This window comes from Elephantulus edwardii, unplaced genomic scaffold (genome assembly GCF_000299155.1).
Source record: "Elephantulus edwardii isolate Elephantulus edwardi_28Jun2011 unplaced genomic scaffold, EleEdw1.0 scaffold00314, whole genome shotgun sequence".
Classification (NCBI taxonomy): Eukaryota; Metazoa; Chordata; class Mammalia; order Macroscelidea; family Macroscelididae; genus Elephantulus; species Elephantulus edwardii.
In genome coordinates, this window is record NW_006400064.1 from 1492874 (window position 1) to 1512743 (window position 19870).

At 40.7% G+C, this 19870-nt stretch overlaps 1 protein-coding gene across 3 annotated transcripts in view; it reads left to right on the plus strand.

Moving 5' to 3' along the window:
* PRPSAP2 (phosphoribosyl pyrophosphate synthetase-associated protein 2) overlaps positions 1-19870 on the plus strand; it is a 140946-nt gene that overhangs the window by 8340 nt on the left and 112736 nt on the right. For 2 of the 3 annotated variants that reach the window (XM_006901191.1, XM_006901193.1), the window contains exon 3: positions 14462-14528. The exons of the other annotated variant lie outside the window; for it this stretch is intronic. In XM_006901191.1, coding sequence (XP_006901253.1) covers positions 14462-14528 — 67 coding nt within the window. The remainder of the gene's footprint in view (positions 1-14461; positions 14529-19870) is intronic. 3 annotated transcript variants of the gene reach the window in all.

The window sequence follows — 19870 nt, forward strand, 5'->3', positions numbered from 1 at the left end:
GGGGGGGGATTGTGTACCAATGAGGGAGTTTTTCTTTTGCGTTTCAAGGAGAGGATCAAATGGGGGGGGAGGGGGGAAGGGTTTGTGCGGGGAGAAGGGTGCAACAATGAATGAATGGAATCCCAAAATCTCTGTAGATATTCATTGAAATGAAAAATAAACAACCTAAAAAAAAAAAAAGAAATCAAAAGACATACTGCATTGGAAAAAGTCTTCTCTCAAGGCCCTCTCCAGAGTACTGGAGCTAAGATGTCAGTTTAAAGACTAAGTTGCACTTGATTCATATGCATGGCTTTTCCATTTCACTTGTTATGTGTCTGAGAGCTGGACAGTGAATGAAGGTGAATTGATGCCATCGAGCTATGTTCTTAGAAAAAAGGACTGCCCATGGACTGCCCAAAGAATGGACAGATATGTCATGGAGAAAGAGCAACCAGAGTGCTCCTTAGAGGCAAGAATGGTGAAGCCTTGTCTCACATACTTTGGGTATGTTGTTAGAAACGTTTATTCCTTGGAAAGGGACATCATGCTTGGAAGAGTGGAGAGTCAGAAAAATCTCTCATTGAGATGAATTGACACAGTGACTACAGAAATGGGTCAAATTAGAGATGATGAGGATAGGACAGGATTCAGATCTGTTGTTCATAAGGTCTCTGTGTGTCTTACTTGACTTATTGGCACTTAACACAATAGCAGCTGTTAGGAAGTTGGACAGTGAATAAGGATGACAGAAGAATTATTGCCTTTGAGTTGTAGTGTTGCAGAAGGGTATGAATTATTTTATGGACTGCCAAAAGAAGAAATAATTCTGTCTTACACAGAGTACAACTAGGGTGCTCCTTAGACGCAAGGATGGTGAAACTCTGTTTCTCATACTTTGAGCATGTTGTCAGGAGAGGCTAGTATTTTGGAAAAAGACAACATGCTGGGAAAAGTGGAAGGTCAGAGGAAGACTCTCAATAATATGGATTGGTGTCGTGAACATAACAGGACTTGAGCATATCAGAGTTGGTGCGGATGATACAGGAGAGGGCAGGGGTTCAGATCTGTTGTTCATAGAGGGTCTGTGAGTTGAAGTGAACTGAATGGCAATTGACAACAACAGTTATATAGTTTGAGGACAAGTTACATCTTGAGGCTTGGACTGTAATGTCTGAGTTCTTGTCCAACAAAAACTATGAACCAGCTCAGTGGTTTGAAAGCATCAGCTGAGTTATTGGTTGAATCTTCTGTTATTTTAAATAAATAAGGGAAGACTGTATGGACAATACTTTGGGACAACTACCTGGCCAGCTGACTTGGAGAGATCCATATTTATTCCCATTCCAAAAAATGGTGACCCGACAGAGTGTAGCAATGATTGTACAATATCACTTACATCACACACAAATAAAATCATGCTGAAGATTATCCAGAAATGACTGGAACAATACATTGACAGAGAACTACCAGAAATGCAAGCTGAGTTTTGAAGAGGCCATGGCACTAGAGACATTATCGCCAATGTCAGATGGATCTTGGCAGAAAGCAAAAAGTACCAGAGGAATATCTATCTGTGTTTCATTGATATGAAAAGGCATTTGTCTGTGTGGATAACAGCACATTGTTGTTAACCTTGAGGAAAATGGGAATCCCATAACACTTGATTGGGCTTATGCAAAACCTATACTTGGACCAAGAGGCAGTCCTTCAGAACAAAGCAAGGAGACAAAATCAGGAACGGAGTGTGTCAGGGATGTGTCCTGTCTCCTTATCTTTTCAATCTATACTCAGAATAGATCATTCAGGAGGCTGGATTTTATGAGGAGGAATGTGGCATCAGGATTGGAGGAAGACTCAACAACAACCTATGTTATACAGATGACACAACCTTGTGTGCTGAAACTGAAGAGAACCTAAAATGCTTTCTGCAGCAGGTCAAGGACTGTAGTCTTCAGTATGGATTGAAGCTCAACATTAAGAAGACAAAAAGTCTCACCACTGGGCCAGTTGGCAGCACCATGATGGAGAAGAGGTTGAGGTTGTTAACAGTTACAGCTTGTTTGGCTCCACAACCAATACTTGGCACCAGCAGTCAGGAAATCAGAAGACTAATTGCATTATGTGAATCTGCTGTCAGGGGCCTTTCCAGAGTACTGAGAAGCAGCATTGGTCAGTCTAGAGACTAAGGTATACCTGATCTAGTCAGAGAGATGAACAATGACTAAGATGACAGAAGAAGAACTGATCCCTTTGAGTTGTGGTGCTGAGAAGAGTCTTCAACATACCATGGACCACCAAGAAAACAAACAGGTGTGTGTGAAACCAAGTTTCTCTTTGGAGGATAGGATTTTGAAGCTCTGTTTCACATACTTTGGGCATGTGGCCAGGAGGAACCATCCTTGGAGAATGAAGGGAGAAGATGACTCCGGGTGAGATGGATTGTTGAAAAGTGACTAGGGCAATGGGGGGTTGGTGTGTCTGAGTCAGTGAGACTGGCTCAAGACAGGGTAGGCTTCAGAGCTGCTGTACATAGAGTCCCTATGAGTTGCTGGTGAGTCAGTATAACACCAACAATCATGATTTAGTGGTAAGGAACTGCACTACCAACTTGAAGGCACGTGGTTCGAATCCACCAGTCTACTCTGTGTGATTTACTGCCTCAGAAAACCTGCTGCAGCATCAGCTGTGAGTTGGTTACCATTCAATGATAGATAACAACAGCAATATAAATAGTTTTATCTGGTCGTTATTCTTAACTACTGCCCGAGCTGCATTGTGTAGACTCATCAAATCTTGATAGGCTATATACTTTGCTAATGGACTTATGTCATTATGGAGTAATTATAAATTTTAAGAAGTGTGCGTTTTTAGTCTTTATAATTTCCTTCTAAATAGTGGATATTTGAAATTACCAGTAGTGAGGACTAGTTTGTATGGGCTTGAAAGTCATACAACCTTAAGTTTTTTAACCTTTCTAATAATTAGAGCTATTTTTGAGGATTAAATGTAATAATTTGTGGTGTGTTTTACAGTTCATGGCACATGGTAGGTGGCTGGCAAATAACTCATTTTCCTCCTTTTTTCACTGTAAGACTTCATCAAGAACTTAAATATGACAAAAGTTCCAAGAGACTCTCTGATCCAGAGGCCCAGCTTTCCTCTTATTTACTTCTCTATTACTGATTCTTCTTCCCTTAACTCTCAGGCTTCATCATGTGTTTCCAGTAAGAGAAAATATGTTATTTGAAGAAAATAAGCAAAGAGTCTCTGGAGAATATTCTACCTCCATAGGGAATTGAATGAGACCTTGGTGTCTGGAACAAGAGAAATGGAACTGTAGTCTTGGCCATTTTGTTATTTTTATTTTACTATTTTTTTGTGTGTGTACCATCAAATCAGATCCAACTGGTACAGTAGGAGATTGCCCCTCCTTCTTCAGCACAGCATCTGGTAGATTTGAACCCCTTTTTAAGCCATTTTGTTAGTTTTATTTATTTTCTAATTTACTAGTATTGGCCACAGTTTGTTATGATCCACACAGTCAAACGCCTTTGCATAATCAATGAAGCACAGATAAACATTCCTCTGGTACTCCCTGCTTTCTGCCAAGATCCATCTAACATTAGCTACAATATCCCTAGTACCACAACCCCTTCTAAACCCAGCCTGGACTTCTGGCAGTTTTCTGCTGATGTGCTGTTCCAGTCTTTTTTGGATAATCTTCATCAGAATCTTCCTTGCATGTGGCATAGTTCAAAATTGGGAAGGGTGTACGCCAGGCATGTGTCCTGTCTCCATACCTTTTCAACCTGTGTGCAGAACAGATCATCCGGGAGGCTGGACTCTATGAGGAGAAATGTGACAACAGGATTGGTGGAAGATCCATAAACAATCTGTGTTAGGCAGATGATACAACCCTGCTTGTTGAAACTGAGGAGGACCTGAAGCGCTTGCTGCTGAGGGTCAGGGACTGCAGCTTTCAATATGGATTGAGGCTCAATATCAAGAAGACAAAGATTCTCACCACCGGACCAATTGGCAGCATCAGGATGGATTGTGAAGAGATTGAGATTGTTCACAGCTTTAGTTTGCTTGGCTCCACAATCAACACTCTTGGCACCAGCAGCCAGGAGACTAAAAGGCGCATTGCCATGGGAAAGTCTGCTGTTAGGGACTTCTGTAAAGTACTCAAGAGCAACAGTGTGTCTCTGGAGACATAGGTGCGTCTGGTACAGGCCATGGTCTTCGCAGTTACTTGTTATGCATCAGAGAGCTGGACAATGACCAAGGAGGATAGAAGGAGAATTGATGCTTTTGAGCTTTGGTGTTGGAGAAGAGTGCTGAAGGTGCCATGGACTGCTAAGAGAACAAACAGATTCATCATGGAGAGGGTTAAACTGGGCTGCTCCTTGGAGGCAAGGATTCTGAGGCTTCGTCTGACATACTTTGATCATATTGTAAGGAGAGACCGGTCCTTGGAGAGGGACATCATGCTTGGGAGGGTGGAGGGCAGGCGCAGGAGGGAAGGCCCTCTGGGAGATGGATTGATTTGGTGACTGGGGCAATCGGGATGAGTGTGTCGGAGGCAATGAGATTGGCACAGGACAGAGCAGAGTTTAGAGCTGTTGTACATAGGGTCGCTGTGAGTCGCAAGCGACTCGAAGGCACATCACAACAACAACAACAACAGTATTGGCCACTTTGAATCAGATAATCGTATGTTTTGTTATGCTGGAAATGATACATTTCGGAAGAATGGTGTTGCATTCATACTCAGAAATTTCAAGTCTATCCTGAAGTACGGTGCTGTGAGTGATAGGATACTGTCTGTACACATACAAAGAAGACCTGTTAATATAACCACTATTCAAATATAGACAACAACCACTAACACCAAAGATGAAGAAGGTGAAGACTTCTACCAGCTTTTGCAGCTGGAACATGCGACCAAGATACATAAATAATGATTGGTGACAGAATGCAAAAGTTGAAAACAAGTAAGAATCACTAGTAGTTGGAAAATATGGACTTAGTGACAGAAATGAGGCAGGAGATTGAGTGATGATAGAATGATATACAGTCAATGATTTATATCTTTTTGAAAACATGACAGCTATACACTTGGACCTCACTGTGGAAAGGGTTGGTAGAGAAACTCGGTGCCAGCAATCTGTGAGGGAAATGGGAATGATCTGGTGTGTAAAACAATGTATTTGAATTTTGTAAGTAAACTAATATTTGAAAAACCCCCAAAACCAACCAAGACCAGAGGCAGAGCAGTTACTTCACGTGCAAGCTCAAATTGAAGGAAATAAAAACAAATCTACAAACATGAAAATGTGATCTTTAGTCTATTCCACCTGAAATGTTAAAGCTCTCCCAAGAGTAGATTTGATATAGTGAACACTAATGATTGAAGAACTGATGAGTTGTGAGATGACATTAAGGACATCGCCATAAGGAAGAGAGAAGTTCAACACAAAGACAGGAGAAAAACAGAGAAGCTAAAATAAAGGAAAGAAATCCTGATGTAAGATAAATGAACAGAAGATTTCAAAGAGCAGCTCAAGATAACACAGTATTATAACAAAATTTGCAAGAAGCTGGAGTTAGAAGACTACAAGGGAAGAACATGCATGATATTTTTTTAAGCTGAAAGCACTGAAAAACAAATTCAAGCCTCAAGTTGTGATCCAGAAGAATTCTAGGGACAGAATTTTTTTAAAAATATTTTTTAAAAATTGTGATCTTAAATAAAATCAACAAATAACCAAAAAAAAAAAATTGTGATCTTAATGAAAGTTTACAGAAAAGTTGGATTTTCACTCATTCATTGTTGCACATTTTTCTCCCTACCCTCTAGTTCACTTAAAAAAAAAAAGCCTCCTCTAACCCCTCCTCCAGTCCACTTTGCTATGCACTTCTTATGACTGTTGTCACTTCTTTCCTTCATCTGTTCCAATGCAGTGTTTGTTATTTATTCTCTTTTCTTAGTCTCCCACCAAACCCCATGTCAGTCTTGTTTTGTAACAGTGGTGCTATGTAATATTTGCTTATTTATTAATATTTACTTATTTATGCCTTTTTGTGACTGAGATACTGCACTCAGCATAATGTCCTCTAGGGTCACCCATATTATGTAATATTTTATGAGTTCCTTGTTTTTCAGTGCTGCATAGTATTCCAATTGGTGAATATACCATACTTTTTCTATTCATTCATTTGTTGATGGGCATTTGAGTTCCTCCCATCTCTTTGCTGTTGTGAGTAATGTGGTAAACATGAGTGTGCATAAATCTGTTTGGGTGGCAGCTCATGGTATTTCTATTCTATTTCCAACTCTTAGAGAAAGCACCATACTGCCTTCCTTAGTGGTTGCACCATTTTACGCTTCCACCAGGAGTGAGTAAGGGTTTTCAGTCTCTCCACAACCTCACCAGCATTTGTTGTTATGGACAAAAATCTTAAATGATGCTGGAAGTGTTAAAAGAAAATGAAAGGAATATACAGAGTACTGTACCACAAAGAATTAGTTAATACTGAACCATTTTGAGAAGTGGCATACGGTTCTTCAGGAAGAACAAGTGGTAATGAAGGAAGTTCATGCTGCTCTGAAAAGTAAAGGGCCCAGGAACTATCAAAATACCAGTTGAGGTGTTTCAATAAACCCTTGCAGCCCTGGACATGCTCACTAGCCAATCCCAAGAAATTTGGTAGACAGCCACCAAGCTAACTGACTGAAGAGATCCATATTTGTTTCCATTTACTAAAAAAAAAAGGTGATCCAAAGAGTATGTAAATTACCATGCAATGTAATTAATGTCATACGTCAATGAAATTTTCCTGAGAATGATTTAAAAATGACTAACGCAACAAGTAACTGCCAGAAATTCACCTAGATTCAGAACAGGCATGGTACAAGCAATATTGTTGATGTCAGATGTATCTTGGCTGAAATCAGAGAATACCCAAAAGTTGTTTACTTGTTTTTATTGACTATGCGAAGGCATTTGATGATATGGATCATAACAAATTATGAATAACCTTGAGAAGAGTGGGAATCCCAGAACACTTAATTGTCCTTATGTGAAACTATTATCTAGGCCAAAAGCTGTTGTTTGAACAGAGCAAGGGAACACTGCATAGTTTAAAATCAAGAAAGGTGTGCTTAATGATTATATTCCATCTTTAAATTTACCCAGTCTATATGCTGAGCAAATAATTTGAGAAGCTGGATTTTATGATGAAGAATGTGGCATCAGGATCAGAAAAAGTCTCATCAATGCCTGTGTTAAGGCAGATAAAGCAACTTTGCAGAAAGTGAAAAAGATTTGAAGCACTTGCTGCAGAAGATCAAAGACTACAGTTTTGTTGTTTGTTGTTTTTTTTTTTAAATTTTTTTTTTGTGCATATACCATCCAATCAGATCTGACTGGTACTGGAGGACATTGTCCCTCCTTCTCCATCAGAGCATCTGGTGGATTTGAACCATGCACGTCTGGGATTGCAGTGCAGCTTCTTGCCATTAGGCCAGCAGAGCTCCCTAAGACTACAGCTTTTAATATGGATTACATCTCAACATCAAGAAGACAAAATCCTTACCACTTGGCTGCTATACATTATCGTAATAGCTGGTGAAAAGATTGAGGTTGTCAGCAATTTCATTTTATTTGGCTGTACAATCAGTGTCACCTAACAACAATAATCATCAATACCCTTGGCACAAGCAGTCAAAAAAATAAAAGATGTGTTGCATTAGGAAAATGTAATATCAGAACTTCTCCAAAATACTAAAAAGCAAAGATACTATAAAGGTCTTAGACGTCATCAACCTGATTGATTTGCTTCCTCTCTGTCTGAACAATGAATAAGGATGTCAGAAGTAGAATTGATGCTTTTGAATTGCAGTGTTAGAGAAGTGTATTGCATATCCCCCCAGACTAACAAAAGAACAAACAAATCTGTCTTAAAAGAAGTACAACTAAGGTGCTTTTTGGAGACATCTCCCATACTTTGAGCATGTTGTCAGGAGGAGGGGACCAATCCTTGGGAAAAGATATGCTGGGAAAGATGGAGGATCATAGATAAAAAGGGAGATGGATTGACACATTGACTGTAACAGTGGGTTCTCTAATTATCAAAGGTGGTGAGAATATATCCAGAATAGGTGTAGGTTCAGATCTGTTGTTCATAGGGTGGTTTTGAGTTGTAATTAACTTAATGGGTGTTTAACAACAGCAACAAGAAGAGCTTGGTCCATTTTCCAGGTGTATGAATTAGAGACAGTATTTGGTATCTATTGAGAAGGAACGAAGAAACTAACATTTGCTACTGGATTCTTCAGGTTGAGGAATGATAGTAGGGGTGGTAAGTGTCAGAAACAATACTGGGATACAGATCTCTCTGGCTTTATAACTGAGTTTTATGTTCAACATGTCATATTCCTTTGTAAATAGGTATTAGAGTTTTTCTAGCATGATTTGTGAAAAGGTTCAATTATATAAAAAGTTGATAGGGCAGTGAACATCTGTATGTATAGCTACTACCTAGGTTTAACAGTTAACATTTTGCATTAGGAATATGTTTACATGAAACTATTTGAAATTAAATTAAAATCATAAACCACTTAAGCCTTGGCTACTTGACACATGTCTTGTAAAATAAGGACTTCTCTATAAATAATGTTCTTGTTGTGTACTTTGAGTTGTAACTGTCCCATAGCTGACCCTCTGGTGGATTTTCAGAGGTGTTTAATTGCACTGGAGGAGATTGCCCATACTTCTACCATGGAGCAGCTGGTGGAATCAGACTGTGAACCTTTGGAACTGCAGGCATAGCTTCTTGTCACTAGGCCACCAGATCTCCCCTTAAATAATGTTATCACTTAAAAAAAACCCAAAAAACCTCACCCACATCCAAGAGAGGATAAAATAAATGAATGGCCCTTTAAAATTCAAAGTCGTATGCACATAGAAAAACCTCTCCAACAGGGTAAAAAGCAAACCTACAGACTGGGAAAAAAATGTTTGGCAATGGCATACCTGATAAGGGACTCATATCTAAAATTTATAGAATGCTCCAGCACCTCAACAGGAAAAAGGTAAACAACCTAATCTTGAAATGGGCATGTCTAGGCGAGCTCTGGTGGCCTAGTGGCAAGAAGCTGCACTGCAATATCAGAGGTACACGGTTCAAATCCACCAGATGCTCTGCTGGAGAAGGAGGAACAGTCTCCTCCTGTATCAGTCAGATCTGATTTGATGGTACACACAAAAAATAATAAATTTAAAAAAAAAAAGAAATGGGCATGTCTAGAGGCTGAAAACTGGATATGGGGGTATAGAGCCATAAGTGTCTTTTTGAAAGGATCAAAGTGAGTGAGAGTAGTACAGCCCTTTACTGCAACAGAGCAGAAAGCAGATAAAGAGCCTGTAGCCCAGCCCCATATGCCTCTAGAGCTGCATCAACAGCAAGGGGTGGCTTTATTCATTGCTAACTCACAGACTCATAATTATGGTACCAGCAGTGAGGTTTATTAAGGAAGGAAGGAAGTTGGAGAGTGGAGGAGGCAAAGAATCACTCAATACAAGTCCATATTTTCCCCAAGTTCCAAGGCACAATTCCTCCATTAGGTGCTCGCTTCGGCAGCACATATACTAAAATTGGAACGATACAGAGAAGATTAGCATGGCCCCTGCGCAAGGATGACACGCAAATTCGTGAAGCGTTCCATATTTTCGACCCTGAAATGAACCAGTCTGTAACGAAGGCTAACTCCTAACTCCTTTCACCTACAAATTTCATCTTTGGATACAAAGCTAAGTGGATAGTCCTTACGGAGGGACTGTTTAAAAAGAGGCAGGGAGATGAAAAGAAAAAAAAAAATTCCTCCATTAGTCAGGCTCTGGTTTCAGTTCAGCAGTCAAATCCAATTCATTCAGCAAGATTTGCCTCAGAGCAGTTATAAGTCAGCTTCTCCTTTAAGCATCTGGCAAAAACAGCAAAAAAACCTTTCACTGTGGCCAGCACAAATGCAAGAAGCCTCAGATTACACCTTGCCACAATTTCTCCACAGCAGTGCCACAGTCTCTTCACCATCTTCACAAGTCTTGCTTCCAGTCTCCCTCAAGTCTTGTTGCCTTGAGTCTTGCTCCTTTGTGTGGGAAGTACTCTTTCCCTTATCATAGTCCCACAGCTGTTGGTGATTTGCAAGTCCATGTGACTTTAATTACAGTAGTTGGGGACTAGAGGGGCTAACCGTAATGGCTTTAAAAAGGCCAACTTTTAGGCTAACACCACAGGGCACAAGATATGAGTAGACACTTCACCAAAGAAAAAATTCAGATGGCTAACAAGCACATGAAGAAATGTTCAATATCCCTAGCTAAGATAAAAATGACTAGATATCATCTGACCCCAGCCAACAATAGCCAAGGTTAACAGGACAGCAAACGGTTAATGCTGACAAGAAGTGGAGCAATTGGAGCTCTTATTACCTACTGGTGGGAATGTAAAATGGTATAACCACTCTGGAAGGTGGTGTGGTCCTTTCTCAAAAAGTTGGAAATAGGCCATTTGACCCAACTATCCCACTCCTGGGAATATACCCTAAAGAAGGCAGAACTGTGACTCAAACAGATGTATGAACACCCATGTTTATTGCCGTTATTCACTATAGCAAGTTCAACTGCCAGTAAATAAATGAATAGATAGAAAAACTGTGATGCATCCACACAATGGAAATGGAATATTATGCATCATTGAAAAATGAATTTGTGAAACAGTGCACAACATGAGTGAGTCTGGAAGACATGCAGAGTCAAATACTTCATGCTAAAGGACAAATATTGCCTAACACCACTGTTAAAAATTGAATTGACACTGGGGTTAGGTGAACGGGAATAGTGAGTAGATCATGAACACTGCACTGGAACAGATGAGCGGAAGGACTGTCTGAAAGAAATGTGTAGTTGATTGCCGTCGAGTTAAGCATGATTCATAGTGATCCTAAAGCCTGAAGCCTTTCTAGAACTATTGTCATTTATCAAAGTTCATAGAGTTTCCAAGGCATGTTGTTTAGGAAGTGGATGCCACTTAGGCGTTATATATGGCAATTAACACTCTGGAGCAAGAAGTGTATTACAGTGTGAATTGGGGGAGGGGGAATGAAGGAAGGAAAATTTTGCATCAGTGAATAAATGAAAACCCAACCTTTCTACAAACTTTCATTGTTGTTGTTATGTGCCACCGAGTTGCTTGCGACTCATAGTGACCCTATGTACAAGAGCCCTAAACGCCTCTCTATTCTGTGCCAACCTTGCTGTCTCCAAAACACTCATTCCCACCACTCCAGTCACAGAATCGATCCATCTCGAGGGTCTTCCTCTTCTGCACCGTCCCTCCATTCTCCCAAACATATGTCCTGTTGCGCGCCTTGCCTGTCCAGCAGGAATAAGGACACAACACCCCACGGTTCCTTCTCACAGCGGTTTACTCAGGAGTATGATTACAGAGGGTGGTGGAAGATGGAGTCTCTTTTCTTTGAAGATGTAGTCTCCCGTCCCTTCCCCAGGTGCGGCTTTTATCCCCTTCTTGGTACGCCGCCCATCACCCATGTGTCATGCCTCTATTGGATCCTAAACCCCACATGAGATCAAGCCATCAACCAATGAGAACACAGTGCCCAAATAAGGTCTTGTTTGTGTTTAAGGCAAACAAAGAGAAGCAGGAAATCAGTGCCATCTTGTAATGGAGGCCATGCGGGCCCGTTCATGGCCCTCCACAATATCCCTCTCCAAGGACCAGTCCCTCCTTGCAACATGCCCAGAGTATGTCAGATGAAGTTTCAGAATCCCTGACACCACGGAGCATTCTGGCTTCACCCTCTCCAGGACAAACCTGTTTGTTCTCCTAGCAGTCCATGGTATATTCAACACTTCTCCAGCACCACAGCTCAAAGGCATCAATTCTCTTTCTGTCATCCCTATTCACTGTCCAACTCTCCGATGCATAACACGTAATTGGGAAGACCATAGCCTGGATCAGGCATACCTTAGTCTCCAGCCTGACATCGTTGCTCTTCAATACTTTTGCGAGGTCCCTCACAGCTGACTTTCCCAATACAGTTCATCTCTTGATTTTCTGGCTGCTGTTACCAAGAGTGTTGATTGTGGAACCTAGTAAACGAAAACTGTTAGCTATCTCAATCTCTTCACCATCCATACTGATGCTGCCAAGTGGCCCAGTGGTGAGAATCTTTTTTTCTTGATGTTGAGCTTTAATCCGTATGGAAGGTTGCAGTCCCTGACTTCTGCAGCAAGCACTTCAGGTCCTCCTCAGTTTCAGCAAGCAGGGTTTGTGTCATCTGCATAACGCAGATTGTTGATAGATCTTCCACCAATCCTGACGCCACATTTCTCCTCATAGAGCCCAGCCTTCCAGATAATCTGTTCTGCATACAGGTTGAAAAGGTATGGAGACAGGACACATCCCTGGCTTACAGCCTTCCTAATTTTGAACAATGCAGTGTTTCCTTGCTCTGTTCTGACAACTGCCTCTTGGTCCAAGTACAGGTTTTGCATTAGCATGATCAACTGTTCTGGGATTCCCATTCTTCTCAGAGTCAGCCACAGTTTGCTATGATCCACACAGTCAAATGCCTTTGCATAATCAATGAAACACAGATAGACACTCCTCTGGTATTCTCTGCTTTCAACTCAGATGCATCTTAACATTAGCTGTAATATCCCTAGTACCACGACCCTTTCTAAACCCAGCCTGGACGCCTGGCAGTTCTCTGCTGATGTGCTGTTCCAGTCGTTTTTGGATAATCTTCAGTAGAATCTTGCTTGCATATGAAATCAATGATACTGTTCTATAGTTTCCACACTCTGTTGGGTCACCCTTCTTTGGAATGGGAACAAATATAGATCTCTTCCAGTCAGTTTGCCAAGTGGTTTTTCTTCAGATATTATCCTTTCATTGTTGGCTGTGTGCTGTCAAGTTGGAACTGATCCATTGCTAATCCTCCATTGGGTTTTGGAGGCATTTAATCATATGGGAGTAGATTTCCCAACCTTTTGCAGAGCACCTGGTGGATATTAACTATGTCCCTTTTGGATTTTTAATAAATCTGTCCTCGCTCCTTATGTACAGTCATTGAGTGTTGCAATATATCTGAGTGTTGAATTTTTCAGAGCAGGTTCTACTTTATCAAGCATTATCCATTTAATATATTTAGTCCTGTGACTTTTATAACAGTTCTACTTTTCACATTTTATAACCTTGAGTAATTATCTAAACTTCTCTGTTTTTGTTGTTATGTCCTGTCTTGCCTGCATTTATAGTGACCTCATGTACAACAGCTCTGAAGCCTGCCTTATCTTGGCCAGTCTTACTGACTCTGACACACCTTTCCCTATTACCTCAGTTCCTCTTATCAATCCATCTTATCAGGGGTCTTACTTCCCTGTGGTGTTTCTCCACCCTTCCAAGCATGGCTCCTCCTTCAAGGACTGTTTCCTCCTGGCCACGTGACATGGCGGTTCAAAATCTTAGGAGAATCTTGGTTTCGCCCTCTCTGAGACAGAACTGTTTATTTTATTGGCAGCCCCTGGTATGCTGAAGACTCTTCTCCAACACCACAACTCAAAGACATTGATTCTTCTTCTGTCTTCCGTAGTCATTGTCCAGCTCTCTGATGCATAGCAAATAATTGTGACTACTGGCCTGGATCAGCACACCTTACTCTCCAGGCTGACGTTGTTTCTCAGTACCCTGGAAAGGTCCCTGACAGCAGATTTAACTATTGCAGTTCATCTTTTGATTTCCTGATTGTTGATGCCAAAAGTGTTGATGGTGGAGCTGAGCAAGCTGTAATTGTTAACAACCTCAATCTCTTCTCCATCTGTCATGGTGGTGCCAGTTGTTCCAGTGGTAAGAATCATTATCTTCATGATGTTAAGCTTCAATTGATATTGAAGATTACAGTCCTTGACCTTCTGCAGCAAATACTTCAGGTCCTCTTCAGTTTCAGCAAGCAAGTTTGTGCCATCTGGAGTCTTGATCCAGTCCTGAAGCCATATTCCTCCTCATGAAGCCCACACTCCCAAATGATCTGTTCTGCATATATATTGAAAAAAGTATGGAAACAGGACACATCCCTGACACACTCCTTTCTTAATTTTGAACCATGTACTGTTGCCCTGTTCTGAGACTGCTTCCTTGTCCAAGTATAGGTTTTGCATAGGCACAATCAAATGGTCTGGGATTCCCGGTCTCCTCAAGGTTAACCACAATTTGTTGTGATCCACACAGTAAAATGCCTTTGCATAGTCAATGAAAACCAGATATCCCTCTGCTGATACTTTGTTTTCTGCAAGACTTCTGTGTATTTTTATTTATTTTTACTTCTGTGTGTATTGAGAAATTTTAATTACATGCTTTCCTCATCTTGTCCACCTTTTCTTTTTCTTGGCAGAAACAAGAGTACAAATTCAAGAGTCTGTGAGGGGAAAAGATGTATTCATCATCCAAACAGTTTCAAGGTGAGTAGCAGGTTGAGTCTTTTTTTAAAAATTGTAAGATTTGGCTAACTAGTAATAATCATGTTGTTGTTGTTGTTGTTATGTGCCATCGAGTTGCCTGCGACTCATAGCGACCCTATGTACAACAGCCCTAAACTCCGCTCTGTCCTGTGCCAATCGCACTGTCTCTGACACTCCCATCCCAATTATCCCAGTCACTGAATCAATCCACCTCATAGAGGGCCTTCCTCTCCTGCACCGTCCCTCCACCCTCCCAAGCATGATGTCCCTCTCCAAGGACCGGTCTCTCCTCACTACATGTCCAAAGTAAGTTAGATGGAGCCTCAGAATCCTTGCCTCCAAGGAGCCACCCGGTTTAACCCTCTCCAGGACAAATCTATTTGTTTTCCTAGCAGTCCATGGTATTCTCAGTACTCTTCTCCAGCACCACAGCTCAAAGGCATCAGTTCTCCTTCTATCCTCCTTGGTCATTGTCCAACTCTCTGATGCATAACAGGTGATTGCAAAGACCATGGCCTGTATCAGACGCACCTTAGTCTCCAGAGAGACACCACTGCTATTCAGCACTTTGGAGAGGTCCCTAACAGCAGACTTTCCCATGGCAATGCGCCTTTTAATTTCCTGGCTGCTGGTGCCAAGACTGTTGACTATGGAGCCAAGCAAACTAAAGCTGTGTACAATCTCAATCTCTTCACCATCCATCCTGATGCTGCCGATTGGTCCAGTGGTGAGAATCTTTGTCTTCTTGACATTGAGCCTCAATCCATATTGTAGGCTGCAGTCCTTGACACTCTGCAGCAGGCGCTTCAGGTCCTCCTCAGTTTCAGCAAGCAGGGTTGTGTCATCCGCATACGCAGATTGTTGATAAATCGTCCACCAATCCTGACCCCACATTTCTCCTCATAGAGCCCAGCCTCCCGGATAATCTGTTCTACATATAGGTTGAAAAGGTATGGAGATAGGATGCATCCCTGGCGTACGCCCTTCCTAATTTTGAACCATGCAGTGTTCCCTTGCTCTGTTCTGACGACTGTACAACAGAACAGGAATAATTATAGGAATTTTAAAACTGATCTATCTTTCTCTGCTAATTATGTGACATAACTGCAGTTTTTCTGTGTTCCTTTAGTGGTCTTGATAAATAGGCTTAACCACTTTATGGATGGCTTTTACAAACAGAAGAAATTTATTCTCTCATTGTGTATGGAGGCTGGAAGGCTAAATTGAGGGTTCTAGCTGTAGGGACAGGCTTTCTCTCTGTTCTCTTGTTGTGGTTGAGGTTCCCCACTACCTGCTGGCTTCTTGTCCTTTTCTAAGAGAAAGAGGTTATGTAGGCTCTACCCTAAGAATTTCCCCACCCATGTGATCAAGGTTGAAATGGGTTTAAGCGTTTTACAGCCTAGCCTTAATCACTGGTAGCTGCTTGCTTTTTCAGATTGTGTGGAATCTTTAAAAAAATTACATATTACATCATTACATATGTATATTTAGAGGAGACACAATTCAATCCATTACATTAAGTGTTGAAGTGTAGACTCTTAGTTATAATGTTTTTGTTATAACTGTACAACAAACAACGCACTGCCTGGTACAGCATCCTCCTTACAATTGCTGCTGCCTTGAGCCCTTTGTTGCATCCCATGGAGTAGCTTTTTCATTTTTCAATTTTTATATTTGTTTGCACAAACAAATATAAAAATACAACAAAGAGAGTGATCACCTGGAGCTGATTTCTCTTTTGTTGTTAGTGCACTAATGCTCCCAAATGCCTTGGTGTATAAGTTTTTTACTGTTATTTTTTTCCTCTCTTTTTTAAAAAAAAATTTTATTTTTATTTTGGTTTGCTTACAAAGTTTGTGTACATTATGTTTCACACTATTCTTCATTCACATTGTGTTTCATATGATTCCTCCCATTGATTATGTTTTATAAAATTAATCACCATTGAACTATGCCCACCACTGCCCTGTGTTTCCAGATCCCCACCTGATCTTTCCCACTTCCTTTACCCTTCCCTCTCTCCACCCACCAAATTGTGTGACCCTATGGTTTCCCCCATCAGAGTTTTTCTTATTAATTTTAATGAAAGTTTGCAGAGACTTTGGATTTCCATTCATTCATTGTTGCGCTCAGAGTTATTTTTAATAATGTCTAGAAATTGATTTATTTGTATCACACATAGTTTTTCAGTTCAGAGATTGGGAAAATTGCTGCCTGCTCAATTTGTGACTCTTCCCACTTAATTTGCCACTTCTGAAAATTCAACGCAGGGCCAGCTATGAGTTGTTTCCAACTTGACGGTCCACCACTACCACCACCACAAATCGCAAAAGAGAAGATTGCCCATCCTTTTCTCAACAGAGTAGCTGGTGGATTCTGTTTGCCTTTGGGTTGCAGTTCAACTCCTTACCACTAGGCTGCCAAAACGCCCTACCTAGTGATATACAGCTTCTGAAAACCTGCTGGAGGGTCAATTATGAGTGGGTTTAGACTCAAAAGCACTTAACAACAACAACATACACACATTAGATACACAACAAAGAAGGAAGGAGAGCTCTATATAGGGGAATTTCATCTGAATTTGAACATCTCTGCCCTGGTCTTTCACGTGATAGAATGAAGTGAGAGGGATACCCCAGAGCACTTGATTTTAAAGTCTCATTATCCTTGAGCTTATATTTTTCCTGAAGCAGGGAACACGTGACTTCACTTTACCAAGGTGCTCTTAAGTTTGTTTTCCCCCATAACTTAGGCTCTCCAGCCAAACCAAGACAAGTGCGATCCCAGATTGTTGGTACCCCTGCCTGCTGCTCTTCTTTTCCCCAGGTCTACCGCAGGGCCGGAGAGAGAGAGTGGAGAATTAAACTGTGCTCATACCTTACTTAGCATCTTCTTAGCCTATAGGAGGTACAGGCTGGCTTCTGCACCGAGAAACATGATTCTATTTGGATAAATATGCTGAGATTGCATGGTTTGTTGAAGGTGATAGATATTGATTCATCTTAAAATTTGGGACTTGAGAGGATATAATTTTTTAATATTTCTCATTTTAAATTCCTTTCATTGTTGTTATATGTTGTCAAATTGCCTGTGACCCATAGTGACCCTATGTACTGTAATACTGAACCTTTTCTACCCTGTCCTGAGCCAGTCTCACTGATTCCAACACACCAACCCCCATTGCCTTAGTTACTGTATCAATCCATCTCATCCGGAGTAATCTTCTCCTGTGCTGTCTCTCCACCCTTCCAAGTCTGATGTCCTTCTCCAAGGTCACAGTCTCTCCTGGCCATGTGCCCAAAGTATGTGAGATGGAGCTTCAAAAATCTTAGCCTCCCAAGGAGAAACTTGGTTTCACCCTCTCCAAGACAGACCTGTTTGTTTTCTTGGCAGCCCATGGTATCTTCAAGATTCTTCTCCAGGACCACAATTCAAATTCTTTTTCTTTCATCCTTAGTCATTGTCCATCTCTTGGATGCATATCAAGTAATTATGAAGACCGTAATCTGGCATTAAAACTTGTCTAGATTTTGCTTTTTTGAAATGCATTTCAGATTAACCCTCTACTCTTATTAAACTTTTCCACTGTTTCGGATACCAGCCCTTACAGCAATTTCTTCTTTGCTGAGTTTCATAATTTGTAATAGCTGTGAAGAACTCACAGATCATAGCCAAAATTATGTGATCCATTAGGGAAGGAGCAGACTTTAGGGTCACTTTTGGAAATAGCAAGAACACTTTGGAAATAGGAACAGGAACAAATTGGAATTGGGATCAGGAAGCATACATGCAAGTTTGAAAAGGCTATAAGGAGCTTCAGATCAAGATAACTTTTTTAGATAAACTGTGAATGCTTTCAATAAAATGAGACTTGATCAGAAAAAAAAAAAGATAACTTTTTTAGCCCCTCTTGGTCATACTGTTAGACCTTTTGACTATGCAAGCAAACACTTCCTCCTAGGCTCTGTACACTCCTGCCTGGTCATGCAAGCCTCCCTGCTATCAGCTTTTTCACTGTGGAATGGCCAGCTGATGGCCAGTGTAACAGCCTGTGAGCTTTCCTAGCAAGTAACATTCCGTTTGGTCATTGCTGCTAGCTGTGCCACTGATCTCATTCCAGATATCTTGCTGTTAGCCAGGGTAACTTCTGGGCCTCTGCCAGCTCTCTGCTCAAAGGCCCTTTGCAGGCTCTTCACTGTCTGGAATTACAGCTAGTTTTGAAGGTTTCCTCCAACACCTACAAAAACACAAGCACCTTTATAAGCAAACTCTTGTCACTTACAGGGTGTGGCCCTCACAGCTGAATCAGGAATTGATCAGTCCTCTTAGTGGATTTTAGTTTGTTTTCTTTTTAAAAAAACTATTTTATGTTGGTTTGTATACAAAATTTTTGTAAATTGTTTTTCACACTTTCCTTTATTCATGTTGTGTTTCATACCATCATTCCCATACATTGTGTTTTATAAACTTAATCTCCATTGAATTATGTCCACCATTACCGCATCTTTTCAGGTCCTCCTGGATCTTTCCCATTTCCCTTACTCCCATAAATCTCTCTTAATCTGTTGGTTTTAGACACTACTTTTCTTATTTACTAAACTAAGCAATCCCTGCAAGGTCAGAAAAATAGATCAATCATCAGAGAGACCACATACGAAGTGAAACCCATTAGCACTGCAAGTTTTTACTATGTTTTAGTAAATATTAAAGGTTTAAAAAAATTGAGAAGAATTGCATTTGGAAGTTTCCATTCATTAACTATAATTTAAACAATTACTATTTTTTTAAAGAAATTAAAACTAATTATAATTCACTCATTAAGTAATTAGTTAACAGCTATGTATTGAGTATGGTAGGAAGCTGCACTGCAGTCCTGAAGGCACACAGCCTGAATTCAGGAGTTACTCTGTGGGAGAAGGATAAGCAGTTTACTTACTATGAAAGGAGGATCAGCTCTGTCAATTCTGAAGCCTAACAGCACACATAGTCCAAATGTAGTACACAGTGATGGTGCACAGCAACAATGACTATATACTAGTAACACAGCACCCATAGTCCACAGCGATGGTGCACAGCAGCAACAACTATATACTAGTCACACAGCACATGTAGTCCACAATGATGGTGCACAGCAACAATGACAATGTTATACTAATCACACAGAACACATAATCCACACGTAGTCCACAGTGAAACTGACTGTATACTAGTCATTTAGTTTAGTAACATAGTATCTGTTCTCAGCTCACAGAAACATGGTGCTTGTGAGAAATAGTTTGGGAACCTTGATATATCTTCACACTCACTATTGATTTGTCCACTTTTATTTTTTCCATAGAAAA